General features: G+C 38.0%; 1 protein-coding gene across 1 annotated transcript; it reads left to right on the top strand.

Annotated features, from left to right (window-relative positions):
• On the top strand, positions 1,324-24,370 carry LOC102175129. The gene is made up of 4 exons (XM_018053512.1): positions 1,324-1,389; positions 3,010-3,209; positions 23,857-24,052; positions 24,113-24,370. Exons 1-4 carry the CDS (start codon positions 1,324-1,326, stop codon positions 24,368-24,370), a joined length of 720 nt encoding a protein of 239 aa, XP_017909001.1.

Raw genomic sequence — 24,709 nt, 5'->3', positions numbered from 1 at the left:
TCTGTCATCAATACACTATCACCAGATATCACTTTTAAATTACCTTCTGTCAAGTAGCAATTATTTATGTATTTTTGATCTAGGTTTTTGCCAGTCTTTCAAATAATAATTTTTTGGTTATATAATATGGAGAGAATCTTTATTCAACTTCCCCTATCAAAGAAAAATAGATCTTAGTCAAATTATGTTTTCTGTTTTAAAGCTCTGTCTAGATAAAGATCTCAATTTTCTCAAGCTATTGAGTATACATTATGCTGTGGAATTTTAGGTCTTTCTGTGTCTACTACCTCCCATGGAAATTTTTTGGTAATTTTACCTAAAACTGTTGATGCTTGGCTTGCTAATTAATTGCATCGGAAATACCCAAAGCCCATATAAAACGTATCTCAGAGGATTTTGCATGTTTCCCACCGATTTGGATCATAGTGACCATGAAGAGTCATTTTATTCTACCCTGTCTCAAGTATCAAGCAGTATGTATTTGGGATGAAGGCAAGGGTGGCCATACTGTTTGGAGATTCATATTTAAGTGAGTAAACTAAAAATAAAATCAAAGAAATAGTACTTATAAAAATAAGGTAGTAGTTATTTAGGGGGTGGAGGGCAAGGTTTATGATTAGGAAAGGGATGTATATTGTGGGGGATCTGAAATCCTGGCAGAGTTTAACTTGATGAGCAGGTTGTAATCATGAATATTCACTTCATAATAATTCATTATGCTTCATGTTTATTTTATGCCTTTTCTACATGTATGTTTTGTTAAATGTAAAAAACACCTCATGAAGACTTTAATTTATCTTAAGTGAAATGGGAAGCTCCTGAGTGACATATCCTAGAGAAAGCCTAAAGCCTAATTTGGGGAGAGAATGAATCTTTCATCTTTTGTGATCTTTCATTCATATATTGACATTGGCTGAAACCTTCATAAAGAAACTCATACACACTTTCATGTGTACGTGTGTGTATGTGTATGGGTGAAGTAGTCTCTGGAGGCTGAAGTCATAGCGTGATAAGGGAGAAGGGTGCTCATTGTCTTGTTTGGAGTACAGTTCACAAGTTCATATGTTGAAATCCCCTCTATTATTTTTTTTATCATTTTCAGTTTTCTGTCAAATTTTTATTTTTGTCTTTTATACCTTGAATACCATAAGCATAGTAACTTAAATTTTCAGATAATTGCAGCATCTGTAAAATGTATCATTCTATTATTACTATATTTTTGCTGATTGTTGACTGCGTTGTCTTTTGCTTAATGTTCTTGCATATTTTGATTTACATAAGTTATTCTATATAAAAATAATTTGTAGAAATAATATAGTAAAGATGGTCCTGTTATTTTACTCACCAACTAACACTCAAACTATTCCACTGACAGTTGTCACCTACAAGGTAAATATTAAGATGTTCATTAACCTACAATGGAAAAGAATCTGAAAAAGGAGAGATACACATGTATATGTATAACTGAATCACTCTGTTGTACACCTGAAACATTATAAATCAACTATACTTGAAAGAATTTTTTTTGCTAGTTTGCTCTTTGTACCACGCATTCTTATTATATAGGAATGCGACTCATTTTTGTGGTTTTGCATTGTGCAACCATGTTCAATATGTTTATTAGTTCTAAAAGATTTTGTGGCATCTTTGGGATTTTCTATGTATAAAATCATCTTGTCTGCAAAGAGAAGTAATTTTACTTCTTACATCCAATTTGAATACCTTTCATTGATTGATTGCTTAGTTACTCTAGCTAAGATATTCAGTACTATTTTGAATAAGTGATGAGAATGGGTATCCTTGCCTTCTTCCTGATCTTGGCAGAAAGAGTTTCAGTCTTCCACCATTGAGTATGTTGCTGGCAGTAGTATTTCACATATCTCCTTTTAATGTTGAAGTATTTTCCTTCTATTCTTCATTCATTGAGTTATTTTATCATGAAAATGTGTTGGATATGAAATGCTTTTTTTCTATATCAGTTGAGATGCTTGTGTGGTTTATTTCCCTTCACTCTGTACATGTGGTATTACAAAAATTAATTTTCATATTTTGAACCACCTTTGCTTCCCAGGAGTATATCCCACTTGATCATGATGTATATAACCCTTTTAATATGTTGCTGAGTTTATTTTCCCACTAATTTTTGAGGAGTTTTGCAATTACATTTTACAAGTTATATGCGTCTTTAGTTCTCTTTATTCTAGTGCTTTTCTCTGACTTTGGTATCAGGGAAATGCTGGCCTTATAGGATAATCTTGTGAATGCTTCCTCCTCTTCAAATTTTTGGAAGAGTTTGAGAAGGACTGATGTTAGTTCTATAAATATCTGATAGAAGTCACCAGGAAAGCCATGTAACCCTGAGTTTTCTTTTTCATGTGCCCACTATATTTAATTACTTGAATTTAATTACTCTTTAATTACTTTTTCCTTTTGAAATTGTGACTCTTAAGCACAGATTAGCATATTATTGTTCTCAGTCTTTGCGAGCAATTATCACAGTTTCTGAAATATATAATATATTCTAAAAGTGCTGATTGAATGATGAGCCATCCTTATAAAATCAATCAGTAGGAAGCTCTAACACAGCTGACAATCAGAACACTCCTTTTCATGTGTGCTCTGTGATATATCCTTGAAAAGCTCTGCTGCTGCTGCTAAGTCGCTTCAGTCGTGTCTAACTCTGTGCAACCCCATAGACAGCAGCCCACCAGGCTCCCCCGTCCCTGGGGTTCTCTAGGCAAGAACATTGGAACAGGTTGCCATTTCCTTCTCCAGTACATGAAAGTAAAAATTGAAAGTGAAGTCGCTCAGTTGTGTCTGACTCTTCGCCACCCCATGGACTGCAGCCTACCAGACTCCTCTGACCATGGGATTTTCCAGGCAAGAGTGAAAAGCTCTAGATGTAAAATAAACCCAAGGACTTCCAGTTTTCCAAAACATGGTAAAGATGTTGGGCTGTAACTCATGTATTCTTTATAGACTGAATAATTTCTCATACAATTCTTTCAGGATCTCAGAAGTTCTGTGACTAAAACCAGCAATTTTCTTGAGAAGGAACTGAATGAAGAGGATGTGCATGCTATTGTGAAGCAGGCTTCATTTCAGAATATGAAGGATGATCCTCGAGCTAATTACAATAGTATTCTGACATCTGAAGTTGGGACAAGAACAAGTGAAGGGTGTTTCCTGTGCAAAGGTGATATTCAAAGGTTTATAGAAGCAGAACTGTTGAGAGTTTCCATGAGTACTTGGCTACTACACTAATTAAGTAGTGCTTCCAAAATGTCTCTCCCAGTCTGCCATTTGGTCCTTGGAGAGAAACGAAATCCTAACTGAAAATGTCCCTAAAAAGTATTCCAGGAAACAGAACAGTACAGAGCTGGACACTTTAATGTGACTAATGAATATTAGGATCTTCCTTTCTGATCACAATGACCCTACTCTAACATCTGTAAGCAAGTCTTGCTGCTAAGTCACTTCAGTCATGTCTGACTCTGTGCGACCCCATAGACGGTAGCCCACCAGGCTCCCCCATCCCTGGGATTCTCCAGGCAAGAACACTGGAGTGGGTTGCCATTTCCTTCTCCAGTGCGTGAAAGTGAAAAGTGAAAGTGAAGTCGCTAGTCATGTCCAACCCTCAGCAACCCCATTGACTGCAGCCCACCAGGCTCCTTTGTCCATGGGATTTTCCAGGCAAGAGTACTGGAGTGGCAAAAGAGATTTCCAACTTCAATTTCCTTTATTTCTCCTAGAACATACTAGAGATTTAGTTAATATGTATTTTTTCTCTGAGGGAGGGTGTTTGGATTACTGTTATTTTCTCATGTGTCAGATTTCTTCTTGTAAAAAGTAGGCTGATACCTCATCAAACCAATCTGCTATAAATTCAATCATTAAACAATAGGTAGTAAATGTCTATTGTATTTTTGTAACATGCCTGGAGTCATTAATAATAAATATATTTCCCTCCCAATACTTTTAAACTTTATTTTAAATTCAATTTTTAATGCACATTATTCTAAAACATATTTTGTACTTCTCTATTATGTTAAGATTTTATACCCTAATGTATACATATATCCGCTGGATCATGGAAAAAGCAAGAGAGTTCCAGAAAAACATCTATTTCTGCTTTATTGACTATGCCAAAGCCTTTTACTGTGTGGATCACAATAAACTGTGCAAAATTCTGAAAGAGATGGGAATACCAGACCATCTAACCTGCCTCTTGAGAAATCTGTATGCAGGTCAGGAAGCAAAAGTTAGAACTGGACATGGAACAACAGACTGGTTCCAAATAGGAAAAGGAGTACATCAAGGCTGTATATTGTCACCCTGCTTATTTAACTTCTATGCAGAGTACATCATGAGAAACACGGGACTGGAAGAAACAAGCTGGAATCAAGATTGCCAGGAGAAATATCAATAATCTCAGATATGCAGATAACACCACCCTTATGGCAAAAAGTGAAGAGGAATTAAAAAGCCTCTTGATGAAAGTGAAACAGGAGAGTGAAAAAGTTGGCTTAAAGCTCAACATTCAGAAAACGAAGATCATGGCATCCGGTTCCATCACTTCATGGGAAATAGATGGGGAAACAGTGGAAACAGTGTCACACTTTATTTTTTTGGGCTCCAAGATCACGGCAGGTGGTGACTGCAGCCATGAAATTAAAAGACGCTTACCCTTTGGAAGAAAAGTTATGACCAACCTAGATAGTATATTGAAAAGCAGAGACATTGCTTTGCTGACTAAGGTCCATCTAGTCAAGGCTATGGTTTTTCATGTGGTCATGTATGGATGTGAGAGTTGGACTGTGAAGAAGGCTGAGTGCCGAAGATTTGATGCTTTTGAACTGTGGTGTTGGAGAAGACTCTTGAGAGTCCTTTGGACTGCAAGGAGATCCAACCAGTCCATTCTAAAGGGGATCAGCCCTGGGATTACTTTGGAAGGAATGATGCTAAAGCTGAAGCTCCAGCACTTTGGCCACCTCATGCGAAGAGGTGACTCATTGGAAAAGACTCCGATGCTGGGAGGTATTGGGGGCAGGAGGAGAAGGGGACGACTGAGGATGAGATGGCTGGATGGCATCATGGACTTGATGGATGTGAGTCTGGGTGAACTCTGGGAGATGGTGATGGACAGGGAGGCCTGGCGTGCTGCAGTTCATGGGGTCGCAAAGAGTTGGACACGACTGAACGACTGAACTGAACTGAATGTATACATAACTTATATTATGCTGATGAACATATATTCTTAATTATGTAAAGTTATTTTACTGAAATTGCTATAGATACTGATTATCTAAAAAAATCACTGCTTCTTCTTTTGTCCTATTTATTATTGATTTTCATTTCTTGTTGCTCAACTGTGTAAAGCATTTCTCATGCCTGTAAGAGCTTGTTTACTCTTACAAATGCCAACAATAATATTTACAGTAGAAAATCTGATAGCTAAAGATACCAAATGTTAATCTTAATTAAAAAATAATTTAATAATGGTTTCAATCTTCCATGAAGTAAAACTGCAGAAATAACAGCTCAGAATACCCTCTGTGATATTGAATTCATTATTTAAAATCTTTGGGTCTCATTTTTCTCTATTTTATAAATGGAAAAATACTTAACTTGAAGAGTTTTGCTAAGAATTATACTACATGATAGGTGTAGTTTGCTTAGCATGGTACATGGAATTTAGTAAAACATACTTAGATGTTTTAATATTTTCAGTTCAGTTCAGTTCAGTCGCTCAGTCATGTCCGACTCTTTGCGACCCCATGAATTGCAGCACGCCAGGCCTCCCTGTCCATCACCAACTCCCGGAGTTCACTCAGACTCACGTCCATTGAGTCAGTGATGCCATCCAGCCATCTCATCCTCGGTCGTCCCCTCCTCCTCCTGCCCCCAATCCCTCCCAGGGTTTTCTAGAGAAAGGTTATAATTTAATGGTAATAGTTGGTGGAAGTCAAACAGATAAGGAAGTGAACTATAACTCTATTTTCAGTGTTTACTGCATGCAAAGTTTTCTTAGCTCAAAATTGTGAAAGGGAAATAAGATAAAATCCCATGGAAATCTAATAAATATTTAGCTTGGCTTGAAGAAGAGATTAAGTGGATCGTAGAAAATGTTGGTCCTGACTGTGCTACCTTCCTACTCAGGTGCTTTTCATGTGCTTGTCCCACTAGGTACCATTGGCGATTGGAAATGTCATTTGACTATGGAGCAAAATGAGAAATTTGACAGAGCATTTCAAAGGAAAATGAAAGATTTTCCCTTGAAGTTCATCTGGGATATAAATGAGGAGTAGGATCAGAGTGAAAGAATCATATAAAAATCTACTAGTGACAGAGCACGACCGAGGATGAGATGGCTGGATGGCCTCACCGACTCGATGGACGTGAGTCTGAGTGGACTCCGGGAGATGGTGATGGACAGGGAGGCCTGGCGTGCTGCGATTCATGGAGTCGCAAGGAGTCGGACACGACTGAGTGACTGACCTGAACTGAAGTGACAGAGCATATTTTAACATACACATTAATTTGTGATTCTCCTACAAATTATAAGGTAAAGTTAATTACATAACTTTTATTCTTGTTCAATGGCTAAGTCATGTCAGCTCTGTGACCCCATGAACTGCAGCATTCCAAGCTACCCTGTGCTTTACTCTCTCTCGAAGTTTGCTCAAACTCATGTCCATTGAGTTGGTGATGCCATCCAACCGTCTCATCCTTTGTCGCCCTCTTATCCTCCTGCCCTCAATCTTTAGATAACTTTATTAGTAAACAAAATGAGGAAACTCTGCTTAGATTTGTTGCCTTGAATTTTATGACCACTTTGAAATTTCAAGAGTAAAATGATTTGGGTGATAGTCTGCACTGGTATTATGTATGATAAAGGGAAAGGAAATAAGCATGGAACATGAATTTAAAAATTTTGACACCATTTTCTATAGTGTGTATTTTTCCTTTATTTATAGTTAAATTTAGGATCAGACATTAAAAATTCTTTCCTCTTTCTAAGAAATTTTACTTATTGATTTAAAATCAATGTGAATGTTGAAATAAAGAACTCTCAATAAAACATGCATCATTTTAATAGTGTCTGTCAGTCAGTTCATTCACTCAGTCATGAACAACTATTTGCGACCCCATAGACTGAGCACGTCAGGCTCCCCTGTCCATCACCAACTCCTGGAGTTTACTCAAACTCATGTCCATTGAGTCAGTGATGCCATCCAACCATCTCATCCTTTGAGGTGGTTGTCATCCCCTTCTCCTCCTGCCTTCAGTCTTTTCCAACATCAGGATCTTTTCCTATGAATCAGTTCTTCACATCAGGTGGCAAACATATTGAAGCTTCCGCTTCAGCATCAGTCCTTCTAATGAATATTCAGGATTGATTTCCTTTAGGATGGACTGGTTTAATCCTCTGGCAGTCTAAGGGACTCTCAAGCTTCTTTTCCAACACCACAGTTCAAAAGCATCAATACTTTGGTGTGCCCAGCCTTCTTTATGGTTCAACTCACATCCATACATGACTACTAGAAAAACCACAGCTTTGACTAGATGGAACTTTGTTGGCAAAGTAATGTCTTTGCTTTTGAATATGCTGTCTAGGTTGCTCATAGCTTTTCTTCTAAGGAGCAAACATCTTTTAATTTCATGGCTGCAGTCACCATCTGCAGTGATTTTGGAGCCAAAGAAAATAAAGTCAGTCAGGGTTTCCATTGTTTCCCCATCTATTTGCCATGAAGTGATGGTACCAGATGCCATGATCTTCCTTTTTTTAATGTTAAGGTTTATATAACCCAGCTTTTTCACGCTCCTCTTTCACTTTCATCAAGAGGCTCTTTAGTTCTTCTTCGCTTTCTGCCATAAGGGTGGTGTCATCTGCATATCTGAGGTTATTGATATTTCTCCCAGCAATCTTGATTCCAGCTTGTGCTTCCTCCAGCCTGGCATTTCACATGATGTACTCTGCATATAAGTTAAATAAACAGGGTGACAACATACCGCCTTCAAGTACGCCAACAGACAACCCCAGTCCATTGTTCCATGTCTGGTTCTAACTGTTGCTTTTTGACCTGCTTACAAATTTCTCAGGAGGCAGGTAAGGTGGTCTGGTAGTCCCATCTCTTGAAGAATTTTCCATGGTTGGTTGTGATCCACACAAAGACTTTGGCATAGTCAATGAAGCAGAAGTAGATGTTTTACTGGAATACTCTTGTGTTTTCTATGATCCAGCAGATGTTGGCAATTTGATCTCTGGTTCCTCTGCCTTTTCTAAATCCAGCTTGAACATCTGGATCTCGGTTCATGTACTGTTGAAGCCTAGCTTGGAGAATTTTGAACATTACTTTGTTAGCGTGTGAGATGAGTGCAACTGTACAGTACTTTGAACACTCTTTGACATTGCCTTTTGCTGGTGATGGAATGAAACACCAACACTGCAGAGTGGTTTAGATCTTTTTACTTTAACTCTTTGCTTCTTACAGCTGCTTTATTTTATATCCTTTGTACAACAATCTACAGGGCAAGTTGCCAAGTCACTATGATTTAGTGACTATACAGTGTGCAGGCGTGGGGCGAGAGAACCTTTACCTTATTTACTGCAGCTAAGACCTTGTTTTGGGGAACTTCTTTATCAACTTAGAATCCATTTTGTCCCTGGGTCTGTTCCTTTTGAGGAATCAGAGAAAGATCCTTGTGTGCAAGAAATGTTCTTTTCCCACGGGAACAAACAGAGGATTCTTAGCGGAACATCTCGTTTGCAAGAATGTTCAGCCCTGGTTGAGAGTCTTGTTTGCAAGCACTTCTCAACCTTCCTTATACCTTGTTCCCTATACCTTTCTTTGGGATTAGTATGAAAACTGACCTTGTCCAGTCTTGCGGCCACTGCTGAGTTTTCCAAATTTGCTGGCATATTGAGTGCAGCACTTTCACAACATCATCTTTTAGTATTTGAAATAGCTAAACTGGAATACCATCAACTGCACTAGCTTTGTTCGTAGTGATGCTTCCTGAGGCCCATTTGACTTCACATTCCAGGATGTCTGGCTCTAGGTGAGTGATCTCACCATCATGGTTATCTGGGTCATTAAAATCTTTTTTGTATAGTCCTTCTGTATATTCTTGCCACCTCTTCTTAATATCTTCTGCTTCTTTTAGACCTATACCATTTCTGTCCTTTACTTTGCCCATCTTTGCATAAAATATTCCATTGATATCTCTGATTTTCTTGAAAAGATCTCTAGACTTTCCCATTCTGTTGCTTTACTCTATTTCTTTGCACTGATCACTGAGGAAGGCTTTCTTATCCCTCCTTGCTATTCTTTGGAACTCTGCATTCAGATGGATATATCTTTCCTTGTCTCCTTTGCCTTTAGCTTCTCTTCTTTTCTCAGCTATTTGTAAGGCTTCCTCAGACAATCATTTTGCCGTTTTGCATTTCTTCTTCTTGGGAATGGTTTTGATCACTGCCTCCTATACAATGTTATGAACCTCTGCCCTCTTCAGGCACTCTACCAGATCAAATCCTTTGAGTCTAATCATCCCTTCCACTGTATAAGCATAAGGGATTTGATTTAGGTCATCCCTGAATGGTCTAGTGGTTTTCCCTACTTTATTCAATTTGAGTCTGAATTTGGCAATAAGGAGTTCATGATCTGAGCCACAGCCAGCTCCTGGACTTGTTTCTGCTGACTGTGTCAAGCTTCTCAATCTTTGACTGCAAAGAATATAATCAATCTAATTTCGGTATTGACCATCTGGTGATGTCCATGTGTAGAGGGTTGTCTCTTGTGATGTTTGAAGAGGGTGCTTGCTATGCTCAGTGTGTTTACTATGATCAGTGTGTTCTCTTGGCAAACTCTGTTAGCCTTTGCCCTATTTCATTTTGTACACCAAGACCAAACTTGCCTGTTATTCCAGGTATCTCTTGGCTTCCAACTTTTGCATTCCAGTCCCCTGTGATGAAAAGCATATCTTTTTTTGGTATTTGTTCTAGAAGGTCTTGTAGATCATCATAGAACAATTCAACTTTAGCTTCTTTGGCATTAGTGGTTGGGGCATAGACTTGGATTGCTGTGACATTGAATGGTTTGCCTTGGAAATGAACAGAGATCATTCTGTCATTTTTGAGATTGCGTCTGAGTACTGAAATCTTTTGTATTCTTTTGTTGACTATGGGAGCCACTTCATTTCTTCTAAGGGATTCTTGCCCACAGTAGTAGACACAATGGTCATCTGAGTTAAATTCACCCATTCCAGTTCATTTTAGTTCACTGATTCCTAAAATGTTTATGTTCACTCTTGCTATCTCCTGTTTGATCACTACCAATTTGCCTTGATTCATGGACTTGACATTCCTGGTCCCTATGCAATATTGTTCCTTACAGCATTGGACTTTACTTTCATCACCAGTCACATCTACAACTTCACGTTGTTTTTGCTTTGGCTCAGCCTCTTCATTCTTTCTGGAGTTATTTCTCCACTCTTCTCCAGTAGCATACTGGGGACCTAATGACCTAGGGTTTCATCTTTCAGTGTCATAGCTTTTTGCCTTTTCATACTCTTCATGGGGTTCTCAATGCAAGAATACTGAAATGGTTACCAGATCACAAAGTCTACACTAATGACTATTTAGTGAACTAAACTATTTGCATGAAAAAAATAATTGTATCTGTAATATATCACTCACTGAACTAATTCCACATGTATTTAATAAACTAAATAGTTTAAGATAAAATCATTTCAAACAACTAGAAAAATATAGGTGAATCTGACCACAAATCTCAAATGGGGGAAAAATTGTGAATCATAAGAGCAGTGAAGAAACCTTTAAAAATGTCCCATAATAGGTAATCGGATTAAAAAATGTCTAGTGTATTCATACAATGGAATGGATGAATGGACGTGAACAGCCATGAACAAAGAACAGTAACTTCAGTGGATTGCCAGGGCATTATGTTAAGTGAAGAAAGCCAAACACAAAAGGTTGCGTAGTTCATTATCTTCTTGTTATGACGTTTTCAAAGTAACAAAGGTATAGTGAGGGAGATCAGATCAGTGATCTCCAGGTGTTAAATGTGGGGAGTGGTTGTGAATACTAATGGGTGACACAAAGCAGTGTGTGACACAGGAAGTGTTTCTTCCTGTTGAGGAATCAGTTTGTACCCTGATTGTGCTCATGGTTACATGAAACTATACACACGTGCTTGTCCTACTAGGTATGGTTGGAAACTGGAAGCATCACTTGACACTGCAGCAAAATGAAAGATCTGACAGAGTATTCCAAAGGAAGATGAGATATTTTCCTTTAAGTTCATCAGGGATATAAATAAGGAGTACAATTTACAAAAGAATCATACAAAAGAAATTCACTACCTATAGAGCATATTTTAATATACATATTCATTTGTATTTCTAATATAAATGTTAACTATAACATTAACAAAATCAGTAAACTGTGCTTGGATTAGTTGTCATGAATTTGATGAACACTTTGAAATTTCAAAAACTAAAATGATGGTCTGCATTGTTAGCCTGAATGATAAAGGAAAGACAAAAAGCATACAACATAAATTGTAAATGTCTTGAGTTTTCTGTAGTGTATACTTTTTATTTGTCTCAATTAAATTTAGGATCAATCAAATGTTAAACAGTCTTTTCATCCTTCTAATTAAACTTTAATGCTTTGGCTTACACTCAATGTAAATATTGAAACTGAGAAATCACATGTAAATACAGACATCTATTAATAATTTACCACATCACAGTTTTCACAAAAGATCAAAAGTTCAAGGTAAATTAATCATTTAACTATTTGGATGAAAAATATAGTTCTGTTCATAACACAAAACTAACAACTAACTGGCTATATTTAATACTTAATATTTAAGAAAAAACCATTTTGAACAGCTAGAAAAGTATAGGTGAACCTGATCATAATTTTCAAATTGCAAAAAACTTGTGAACCATAAAAGCAGTGGAAGAAACTTTAAAAAATTAGTAAATTTACAGTTATAAACATTTTGAGGACTACTATCCAGTCAACAAATAGAAATAACCCAATACTCATGTACAGCAATACAAATAAAGAAATTGTGTGGCTTTATATAAGGAAACACTATAAGAATGCATGAATTACAACTACATGGAAAACATATATGAATCTCAGAAATATAATATTCACTGGAAAAAATAGACACATCACACAATTCTTTATAAAAGATTAAAAAACAGTAAGATTAATCTATGGCTTGAAAAGATGAGTAATTACCTTTTGAGGATGGTATAGTAACTGATTCAGTTCAGTTCAGTTCAGTCATTCAGCCGTGTCCAACTCTTTGCAACCCCATGAATCGCAGCACACCAGGCCTCCCTATCCATCACCAACTCCCGGAGTTCGCTCAAACTCGCGTCCATCAAGTCAGTGATGCCATCCAGCCATCTCATCCTCTGTCGTCCCCTTTTCCTCCTGCCCCCAATCCCTCATCAGAGTCTTTTCCAATGAGTCAACTGATTAGGTAAATGAGAAAAGTCTTAGGGTCTTAGTAATATTTTTAATTGAGTTATAGTAGCTGTACAATATTGTATGTTACAGATGTATAATGTAATAATTCACAATTTTTAAAGATTATACTCCATTTATGCTGCTGCTGTTGCTGCATCACTTCAGTCGTGTCCGATTCTCTGTGACCCCACAGACTGCAGCCCACCAGGCTCCCCCATCCCTGGGATTCTCCAGGCAAGAACACTGGAGTGGGTTGCCATATTCCCTGTATTGTATAATATATCCATGTAGCTTATTTTATACATAATAGTTTGTACCTTTTATTCCTCTACCACTATATTGCCCTTCCTCCCTTCCCTCTCCCACTGGAAGCCACTAGTTTGTCCTAGAAATAGTTTATCTCTTGATCTTAGTGCTAGTTCCATAGGTTTGGTCATTTTGCAAACATTATTATTCACAATAATTTTTGAATTTTCCTGTATTTGTGTCATATTTAATAAATATGTAAAATAAATAACAAATATGAAAACATTTTATATACTAAACACAAAGCTTGCCATTTATAGAAAAGACAAAACATTAATTCATACCTGCATACAAGCATGCTAAGTCGCTTCAGTCATGCTGAATGCTTTGCGACCTCATGGACTGTAGCCCACTGGGTATCTCTGTCCATGGAATTCTTCAGACAAAACTACTGCAGTGGGTTGCCATGCCCTCCTCCAGGGAATCTTCCTGGCCCAGGGATTGAACCCACATCTGTTATGTTTCCTGCTTTGGCAGGCAGGCTCTTTACCATTAATGCCACCCGGGAAGCCCAAATCATAATTAGCAAAATTTTAAAAACTGAGTAATGCTCAATGTTTGAAAGAGTAGAATGAAATAAACAGTCTCACACATTTTTGCAAAAATGGTAATCAGTTCAAATGTTCTTTATAGAAATTATGACACAAAATTTAATTTTAAGAGACCGTAGAGGAGCAGCTAATCAATACAGCATCGTATTGACAGAAGAAGACACACAGACCAATGGAACAGAATAAATGTCCCACATATAAAATTACAGATGTACAGCTGAATTTTGACAAAACTGCAAAGGCCATTACATCAATAAAAATAGATTATTCAGCAAATGGTGTTGTAATAACTGGACATTCATAAACAAAAACAATGACATTTTATTTAAATATTGTATCTAATAGAAATTAACTCAAAGTTCATTGTGGATATAAATATAAAACATAAATCTACAACACTTTTAGAAGAAAACATAGGATAAAATATTCATGACTTAGGTACAAATTGCTTAGCCGTGAAATCAAGGCATCATCCATTAAAAAGATATAATGAACTTGTTTAAGAAAAAAACTCACACTGCAAATTATTTTCTTAGGAGATGTAGAAAGCTTTTTAATTAATGTAGTATACTCTGAATATTCCTATTTTAATAAAGCTGTTTATTTTCAAAAAAGAAAGAAAGAAAAGCCATAGACTGGAAGGAAATATTTTCAAATCATATACAGTATCTCCTAAAGGACTTGTATCCAGGGAAAATGAATTCTCTAAACTCAACAGTCAGGAAACAATCGGTCCAATCAGAAAATCAGCAAAAAACCTGAAAGACACTTTATCACAGAGGACAAAGGAATGGTGAATAAACACTTCAAACTCTATGCGCCACCGTTAGGCACCAGAGAAACAGAAGGTAAAGCAATCGTGAGATATCACTGCTTACTTATTTGAATGGATTTTATGAACTATTGGCAACACCAGATGCTGCCAATGATATGGAGCAAATAGATCTCTCTTACATTGCTGAGTAATACACAAAATGTCACAGCCACTTGGAAGACAGTTTGGAAATTTCTTATAAAATTAAACATATACTTAACGTACGATTGGGCTTTCCTGCTGGCTCAATGGTAAAGAATCTGCCTGCCAATACAAGAGATGTCAGTTAGATCCCTGGATCAGGAAGATCTCCTAAAGAAGAAAATGGCAACCCACTCAAGTATTCTTGCCTGGGAAATCCCATGGACAGAGGAGTCTGGCAGGCTATAGTCCATGGGGGCTACAAATGAGTTGGACACGACTTAGGGACTAAACAACAGCAACAACAACATGTAATTAAGCAATCCCACTGTTGTGGATTTATCCTAGAGAAGGGAAACTTTTATTCACACACAGAGTTGTTCATGAATTTTTATTACATCTGTTTGTAATAACCTAAACCAGACATATCCCAAATGTCCCTTCAGTAGGTGAACAGATAAAGACACCACAGTATAGCCATACAATGGCATTTCACTCAGGAATAAAACAAAATGTACAAAACACAATAACTTCAACAGATTTCAAGGGCATTACCCTAACTGAAGAAAGATAAACTCAAAAGGTAACATAGTTTATGATTTTATTTTCATGACATTCTCAACCTGACAAAACTATAGTAATGCAAAGCAGCTAAGAAAAATCCAGGGGCTAGAGTAGGTGGGTGGGTGTAAATACTAATGGGCAATGACAGGAGGTGTCTTCGTGGTGATGGGGCACTTTGTATTTCCTGATTGTGCTAAAATTTACATGACTCTACATGAGATAATGTTTCATAGGAGTATGATTACCTCAGCCCCCCAAAACAAGTACATGTAAAAACTGGTGAAATCTTAATAATGACTGTTTTGAGTTAATATTTTACTAAAATCAACTTCATGCTTTTGATAATGTATTATGGTTATGTAGGATATTATTATTGGAGGAAACATGGAGAAGGGAACTTCATGAGTTTCTGTATTAGTTTTACATGTTCTTATGGAGCAAACTCTTTACAAATAAAAATTATAAAATAGAACATCAGTTTAACAGTTAAAATAGAACATCAGTTTAATTAGTTTAACAGAAGAACAAAGCTGGAGAATTCATCCTAGACAGTGATCAAGATCTATTTTCAAACCTCTTTATTTTTAAATAAGTAGATCTACAAAAGTTTCCCAAAGATAGTGTGTAGTCCCAAAGTTCCCTCTTTCTCTTACACTGAGAAAGTGATCTCCACAATTCACTTGCTTATATATTCAACACTAGTACACATGTGAGTAGTATAACAATTGCTGAGTCATATTTCTATGAGAAGAAATCTACCAACTGGATTACAGTGTTGGTAGTCAGTTCTTTTTTATTTTTAGCCTTACAGTGCATGGACAAAATTTGATTTCTTTAGTTTATTTATTTTTATTTTATTTTTTATTATCTATTTTTAATTGGAATATAATTGATTTACAATATGCTTGCTCCTTGGATGAAAAGTTATGACCAAACTAGACAGTATATTAAAAAGCAGAGACATTACTTTGCCAACAAAGGCCTGTAGTCAAAGCTATGGTTTTTCCAGTAGTCATGTACAGATTTGAGAGTTCAACATCCATTTATGATAAAAACTCTCCAGAAAGCAAGAATAGAAGGAACATACCTCAACATAATAAAAGCTATATATGACAAACCCACAGCAAACATTATTCTCAATGGAGAAAAATTGAAAGCATTTCCCCTAAAGTCAGGAACAAGACAAGGCTGCCCACTTTCACCACTACTATTCAACATAGTTCTGGAAGTTTTCGCCACAGTAATCAGAGCAGAAAAAGAAATAAAAGGAATCCAAATTGGAAAAGAAGAAGTAAAACTGTCACTGTTTGCATATGACATGATCCTCTACATAGAAAACCCTAAAGACTCAACCAGAAAATTACTAGAGCTAATCAATGAATATAGCAGGATATAAAATAAACACACAGAAATCCCTTGCATTCCTATACATTAATAATGAGAAAGTAGAAAAAGAAATTAAGGAAACAATCCCATTCACTATCGCAATGAAAAGAATAAAATACTTAGGAATATATCTACCTAAAGAAACTAAAGACCTATATATAGAAAACTATAAAACACTGGTGAAAGAAATCAAAGAGGACACTAATAGATGGAGAAATATACCATGTTCATGGATTGGAAGAATCAATATAGGGAAAATGAGTATACTACCCAAAGCTATCTACAGATTCAATGCAATTCCTATCAAGCTACCAGCGGTATTTTTCACAGAGCTAGAACAAATAATTTCAAGATTTGTATGGAAATACAAAACAACCTCGAATAGCCTAAGCAATCTTGAGAAAGAAGAATGGAACTGGAGGAATCAACCTGCCTGACTTCAGGCTCTGCTACAAAGCCACAGTCATCAAGACAGTATGGTACTGGCACAAAGACAGAAATATAGATCAATGGAACAAAACAGAAAGCCCAGAGATAAATCCACATACCTATGGACACCTTATCTTCGACAAAGGAGGCAAGAATATACAATAGAGAAAAGACTATCTCTTTAACAAGTGGTGCTGGGAAAACTGGTCAACCACTTGTAAAAGAATGAAACTAGATCACTTTCTAACACCATTCACAAAAATAAACTCAAAATGGATTAAAGATCTAAATGTAAGAACAGAAACTATAAAACTCCTAGAGGAGAACATAGGCAAAACACTCTCAGACATAAATCACAGCAAGATCCTCTATGATCCACCTCCCAGAATAATGGAAATAAAAACAAAAATTAAAAAAATGGGATCTAATTAAAATTAAAAGCTTCTGCACAACAAAGGAAACTATAAGCAAGGTGAAAAGACAGCCTTTGGAATGGGAGAAAATAATAGCAAATGAAGCAACTGACAAACAACTAATCTCAAAAATATACAAGCAACTTATGCAGCTCAATTCCAAAAAAATAAATGACCCAATCAAAAAATGGGCCAAAGAACTAAATAGACATTTCTCCAAAGAAGACATACAGATGGCTAACAAACACATGAAGAGATGCTGAACATCACTCATTATCAAAGAAATGCAAATCAAGACCACAATGAGATACCATTTCACACCAGTCAGAATGGCTGCGATCCAAAAGTCTACAAGCAATAAATGCTGGAAAGGGTGTGGAGAAAAGGGAACCCTCTTACACTGTTGGTGGGAATGCAAACTAGTACAGTCACAATGGAGAACAGTGTGGAGATTCCTTAAGAAACTGGAAATAGAACTGCCTTATGACCCAGCAATCCCACTGTTGGGCATACACACTGAGGAAACCAGAATTGAAAGAGACACATGTACCCCAATGTTCATCGCAGCACTGTTTATAATAGCCAGGACATGGAAGCAACCTAGATGTCCATCAGCAGACGAATGGATAAGAAAGCTGTGGTACATATACACAATGGAGTATTACTCAGCCATTAAAAAGAATACATTTGAATCAGTTCTAATGAGGTGGATGAAACTGGAGCCGATTATACAGAGTGAAGTAAGCCAGAAAGAAAAACACCAATACAGTATACTAACACATATATATGGAATTTAGAAAGATGGTAATGATAACGCTGTATGTGAGACAGCAAAAGAGACACAGATGTATAGAACAGTCTTTTGGACTCTGTGGGAGAGGGAGAGGGTAGAATGATTTGGGAGAATGGCATTAAAACATGTATAATATCATATAAGAAATGAATCGCCAGTCTAGGTTCGATGCAGGATACAGGATGCTTGGGGCTGGTGCACTGGGATGACCCAGAGAGATGATATGGGGAGAGAGGTGGGAGGGGGCTTCAGGATTGGGAACTCATGTACACTCATGGTGGATTCATGTCAATGTATGGCAAAACCAATACAGTATTGTAAAGTAAAAAATTAAAATAAAATAAAATAAAAATTAGAGCTGAGTGCTGAAGAATTGATGTTTTGAACTGTGTTGTTGAAGGCTCTTGAGAGTCCCTTGGACTGCAAGGAGATCCAACCAGTCAATCCTAAAGGAAATCAGTCCTGGGTATTCATTGGAAGGACTGATGCTGAAGCTGAAACTCCAATCCTTTGGCCACCTGATGCGAAGAACTGACTCATTTGAAAAGACCCTGATGCTGGGAAAGATTGAAGGCAGGAGGAGAAGGGGACGACAGAGGATGAGATGGTTGGATGGCATCACTGACGCAATGGACATGCTGCTGCTGCTGCTGCTAAGTTGCTTCAGTCGTGTTCGACTCTGTGTGACCCCATAGACAGCAGCCCACCAGGCCTCCCCATCCCTGGATTCTTCAGGCAAGAACACTGGAGTGGGTTGCCATTCCTTCTCCAATGCATGAAAGTGAAAAGTGAAAGTGAAGTCGCTCAGTCACGTCCAACTCTTAGCAACCCCAAGGACTGCAGCCTACCAGGCTTCTCCATCCATGGGATTTTCCAGGCAAGAGTACTGGAGAAGGCTGCCTTTGCCTTCTCTGTCAATGGACATGAGTTTAAGTAAACTCAGGGAGTTGGTGATGGACAGGGAGGGCTGACATGCTGCAGTCCATGGGGTCACAAAGAGTTGGACACGACTGAGCTACTGAACTCAACTGATTTACAATGCTGGTTACATATATGTATGTACATATGTGTGTGTGTATATATATATACATATATGGCTTCCCTGGTGGCCCAGTGGTAAAGACCAGCCTGCCAATGCAGGAGATGCCGGTTCAATGCCTGGGTCCGGAAGATCCCGTGGAAAAGGAAATGGCAACCTACTCCAGTATTCTTGCCTGGACAGAGGAGCCTGGTGGGCTATAGACCACGGGGTCACGAAGAGTCAGACACAACTTAGTGACTAAGCGAGCACGCATCCTTCACCTCAGTCCCTTTATAGCCTTAAAAATCCAGTGTGGCTCATCCAGGTCTAACTGCAGTCTCAGCCTACACTGCTGAGCTCTTCGTTTGCTATTCTACAGCCACTTTGTCTCCTATCAGTGTCTACAGAGCCACAGTCTCTTTGAGCAATAGTCCTTTCACCCACATCTATATTCTCTGTAAGATTTCCCTGCTTTCTTAATGTGGTGTAGGTCACTCAATTAGTGTTATTGATTCATTTACTTTTTCATATTACATTTATTGCAGTCTACAGTTCTATATATGTGTATTTTATTTAACACTTCTTCTCTCTCCATTCTTCTTCCTTTTTTTTTTTTTATTTTATTTTTGACCACACTGCCTGCAGATGTGGGATCTTAGTTTCCTGACCAGGGATTGAATCCAGGCCCCATGAAGTGAAAGCGCGGAGTCCTAACCCCTGGGTCAGGGAAGTCTCACTCCACTCTCCACTCTTATGCTGGGACTAAATACGCTGTGAGAAAAGGGACTGACTATTTTCTATTATTTCACAGGGCCTGGTACATAGTAATCACACACACAAAAAAATTGTTCAATGAGTTAACTCTCAAAGGAGTATAAAAGTAATTAGGCAGACAAAAGAGGGAAATTACTCCTGGGAAAACAAGTAGGAAGTATGAAAACTCACAAGATGAGAAGAGTATTGATGCTTTTTTGAATCGCCAGATAGTTTGATGTGGCCAGAGGTCAGTAGGCACACAGTAAAGGATAGACAATATACAGAAAAGGTGTATTTGAAGACAAATTCCCAGAAAAATCACCTAAGGATTACAGGATAAAAGGAAAGGGATAAGAAAAGTTAATAAACACATGAGCATGTCCAGTAATGCATCTAATTCTTTTAAAAAGAAGGAAATACTAATATTTCCACTATTGTTTTCTAAATTATGAATGGATCTTCAAGTGAACAACAGACCATGAAAAGTGCATGTGTATATGAATGGAGAGTACTGTTAAATGTTTTTAATCGAAATAATTCTGGCAAAATTGCTGATATATAGAATCACTTGTGATCTTCATAACAATTATTTCTAAACAGGAATCATTTAACTAAATAGAAAATTTCTTCAAAACCTTGGACAAAGGAGAATCTATTGTCTCTATCTGATCTTGCCCCCGACAGAACAGCTTCTGTTGTAGCCCATAGCAGGAGGGTGGGAGTGGAGGGTGAGGAGTGGGGGGAGGGGTAGGTACCTATTGTAAACAATCTAATTCAATTAAACGAGACATACATAGATGAATAACCAGACCAAGTCCAAGTCTAATGATCCAGTAATACAACCATTTAATTGAAGCTTTTCCACAAGAAGAAAATAGGTATTGTATAGCAAGGTTATTATACAGCTATTGCAATAAAGGGCTTCCCTGGTAGCTCAGTGGTAAAAGAATCCGACTGCAATTCAGGAGTTGTAGTAGATGAGGGTTCAATCCCTGGGTCAGGACAATCCCCTGAAGGAGGGCATGGTAACCCACTCCAGTATTCTTTTCTGGAGAATCCCATGAACAGATGAGTCCGGTGAGCTATCATCCATAGTGTCGCATAGAATCAGACACAATGGAAGTGACTTAGCATGCATGCATGCATTGCAATAAAAGGAAAGCAAAAAGAAGTGTTATGAGGAAACAGAGATAGACCACATATTCAAGGCTATTAGAATGATGGTAAGCATGAGTGGCTGCTGATCCTGGAGTTATTTCACTGTGACAATCTTTTCTTTCTCATCAAAGGAGAAAAGAGAGAACCATTGTGAAGCATACTACCAGAGACAAGACTGAATTGTAACTGAGGGACCATATTCATGAAAAGATCCTATGGAAATAGTCTTTCCACCAGTCCCATTTTTCTCTCTTGGTAAACAGAGGTATGGGAGTTTAAAATAATCTGAAAGTTAAGAAGCAGGAAATGTGTCTCCTCTAAGTAGTCAAGGTCAAAATTTACCCCATCTAGTCAAGGGAAAAAACTATGCCCAAAATTAAGCTCAAAGCTTAAAAGAAGCAATGTAGAGCAAAATATTAAAGAATCAAGAAAGCACCTGCATTGTTTTACATATCTGTGTTATTCTAATGCACAAATATCATAGGTGATTTTCTGTTGCCTTGAATTTAAAGCTGATTATTACCCCCAGATAAACTCAACAGGAATATTTTTCATCTTTTCCTGAAAAAAAATTCATGATTTTGTTGCTGTCAGTTGCCAGTAACCATATGTAACAGAGGTGGGTACAGATGGGAGGAAATAGTAAAAAGGTCAGCTGCAAGTGAGTTTTGCACAAATAAGGCATATTTTGTTGAAAGCTTCAAATCTCTGAATAATTTACTGCATCCTTACCACTTTTAATTTAGAGAAGTGTGAGGTAGGTGGTTCAGATGGTAAAGATTCTGCCTGCAATGTGAGAGACCTGGGTTCGTTGATCCCTGGGCCAGGAAGATCCCCCGGAGAAGGCAATGGCTACCTACTCCAGTATTCTTGCCTGGAGAATTCCATTGTCAGAGGAGCCTGCAGGGCTACAGTCCATGGGATTGCAGAGTTGAACACGACTGAGCGACTAACACATACACACATGAGGTGATACCTGGGTCAGGTCTGCAAAGCTACCACTTCATTTTAATGATCCCAAGTTAACAACTGGCCAAATTGTCACATAATGTCAGTGAAGTCTGGACCCTAAATTATTTTAAATGAGTACTGAGATTTATATCTACTATATTCTTAAACTTCAAAATTGTTCATATACCTACATATGCATAAAATAAACTTAGCCTTATTTAAGCAAACAAAACATAATTTGGAGCATCCTAGTTGATAAAATCAATTTAATGAAATAATAATGTTAAGCTATTTGAAATATATTTCTACAATGAATTACCGAACTCCTCTGTATTCTACTATGTCAGAGTTGCCCTACAGTTTATGCTCTCTGATTTATACCTTTTCCTCTTGTTTCCCAGAAGCACAATTTCAACATCAGACATGAGTCTCCTTTGTGCCAGCATGATCTCACTGAAAGTGGTTAGCCTCTCTGAGATTGGCCTGTTTGAAATAAGAATGTCCTCCCTTGACTCAGCTCAACTCTCTTTTCTCAAAGATATCTCTTCTGAATGCTCTGCTCTTTCATAATGCACAGATCTCCTTTCAACAGCCCATAACATACAGGTCTGAGACACTATCTTTCTCATTTGGCTCATATCAAATGTGATAATATGCATATAACACAGTATTTGGGAGATGTTCTTCATATCATTAATTTCCAGCTGTGTGACCTTGGGGTCAAATGTACCACCCCAACTTTATATTTCTGAGATATGTTAGGGAGAAGAGATATACATTATAAAATTCATGTAAATAAAAAAAATAATTTAACTTTGAATAGCTAAGGGAAAATTATCAGCATCACTGACTCAATGGACATGAGTTTAAGCATGAGTTTAAGGGGCCACAAAGAAGACAGGACTTAGCAACTGAACAACAACAACAATATTTGCATTTTGTAGTAAATTTAACCAACATTAACACTAGGTTTACAGAAGGTCAAGGGCTCCCTGCTAGGATCTCTGTGGTTAAATGAATGGGGAAGTCATACTGTTGCTTCCATAAACAAATTTATACTCTAGTTAGGATAATGAGGTAATCCCAAATATAAAAGAATATGTTTTAAAAAACAGAACTTTGTGATTAAATTTAGAATGCACATTCTAAATGAGGTCAAATTGAATTAAATAGGATGATGATGTAATAGGTAATAAATTTTAAGATGAGTTATAAACTTATAACTTTTCACTTTTCACTTTCATGCATTGGAGAAGGAAATGGCAACCCACTCCAGTGTTCTTGCCTGGAGAATCCCAGGGAAGGGGGAGCCTGGTGGGCTGCCGTCTATGGGGTCGCACAGAGTCCGACACGACTGAAGCCACTTAGCAATTAGCAATAAACTTATAAGACACACAGGTCAGTAAGTAGTAGACAGAACACGGCAAAGGGGAGGGGTCAAACGTTTGGTTGGTAAAGAACCTTGATCAGAGGCTGCAGCTCTGGACCAAGCTCTTTAGATATTGAGAGAGAACTTTGAGGTTTCAGTTTGAACTCGCATAAAGTAGGAACCGCCCCCCTCTGCAATCTCCTAAGACATCACACTGCTTCTCATTAAACTCTAACATTCCAAAGAGCTTACCACTCCCACAATCACTGAATCAGTGTTGAGACAATACAGCCTACAGGAGAGCTGTCCCCTATAAAACGAGCCAAAATTTAGGAGTGAAACGCCTTGACGTCTTTGAACATATTTTGCCCTTGATCATCATGTCAGGATTTGAGCTTTATTGAGCGCATCTGCTATAAGCAAATATAAATGGAAATTCTATGAAACTGACTAAATGAAAACAAAGAATGTAATCTAATCTGCTCAATCTAAACAGTTTTAATGGTAAAGGATTTGGGAGTTTACTAGAACTGGCTTAAGAAAATAACAAATACAGCCAATAACCTGATGATTATGGAAACAATGGCAAACTCACATGTTAAAATAAAGATTCCATCAAAAACACGGCAGTCTCCCAGAAGGGGAAGGCAGATGAAGGAGAGATGCTGGGGAAGCCAACCGCGCGGTCAGGCGGCCGTTGGGTGGACGCCCTGGCCTTGGCGCCTCCATCCGCTGTGTAGCCACCGGCAAGCTCCGCACCCGCTCAGCGGTTATCGTGCCCACTCCCACCAACGTGGCTGCTGGCATGCCCAGCGGCAAAGTGAGGTACGCAAAGCTCTCCAGCGCCGACGGCGGACAAATTAACAGTCAGAAGGAAACTTCACCTGCCAAAGAGAGCTTAAAGCCGAAAAGATGCCCAGGTGTCGTAGGACCTCATGTATTGGAGAAAAGCTGTACTGACATTCCTTTTAAGGCCATTGCCTGCGCCTTCTCACAGTTTTTGGTTGGTGCTTGTCTCATTATTACGGGCTGCCTCCTGCTGGCAGGCTATATCAGCAAAGTGGGCACCAATCGAGCCTTCCCGGTCCTGACTGTCGGCATCCTGGTGTTCCTCCCCGGGTTTTACTACCTGATCGTCGCCTACAGAGCCTACCGAGGCTGCCCGGGCTGCTCCTTCCATGACCTTCCAGATTTTGATCACTAGCCCCGACCCCAGCCAGAGGAGTCACAGGTAGGGGTGAGCAGAGTTGAAGGCATTGGACAGAAGTTGTGGAAATCTATGCTTAAGAATTAAGGAAATCTACCGTTTTGCAAATAAATGTTCGGCACAACTATGGCCAGATTTTATAAATCCATCCTGCAAATGTTAATTGAGTTTACAGTTAGCCAACTAGGAAGTTAAGAGAGCAGTGTTCTTTTTTTATTTTCCTGGCCCTTACAGAATCCCATGACAAATTTCTCCACTTGGATATGTATCCAGGAGGAATAGCAATGTTAATTGTGTGAGGAAGTGAAGAGTTACTCTGTGAAAGCAAAATGTTGC

Source organism: Capra hircus, chromosome 9 (genome assembly GCF_001704415.2).
Source record: "Capra hircus breed San Clemente chromosome 9, ASM170441v1, whole genome shotgun sequence".
Classification (NCBI taxonomy): Eukaryota; Metazoa; Chordata; class Mammalia; order Artiodactyla; family Bovidae; genus Capra; species Capra hircus.
This window is presented reverse-complemented; position numbering and strand designations above follow the sequence as displayed.

Coding starts and splice junctions, on each gene's coding strand:
- LOC102175129 (XM_018053512.1), top strand. CDS start 1,324: ATGGTCCTGTTATTTTACTCACCAACTAACACTCAAACTATTCCACTG. Junction 1,390..3,009: donor TGACAGTTGTCACCTACAAG/GTAAATATTAAG, acceptor CAATTCTTTCAG/GATCTCAGAAGTTCTGTGAC. Junction 24,053..24,112: donor GTCAGAAGGAAACTTCACCT/GCCAAAGAGAGC, acceptor CATGTATTGGAG/AAAAGCTGTACTGACATTCC.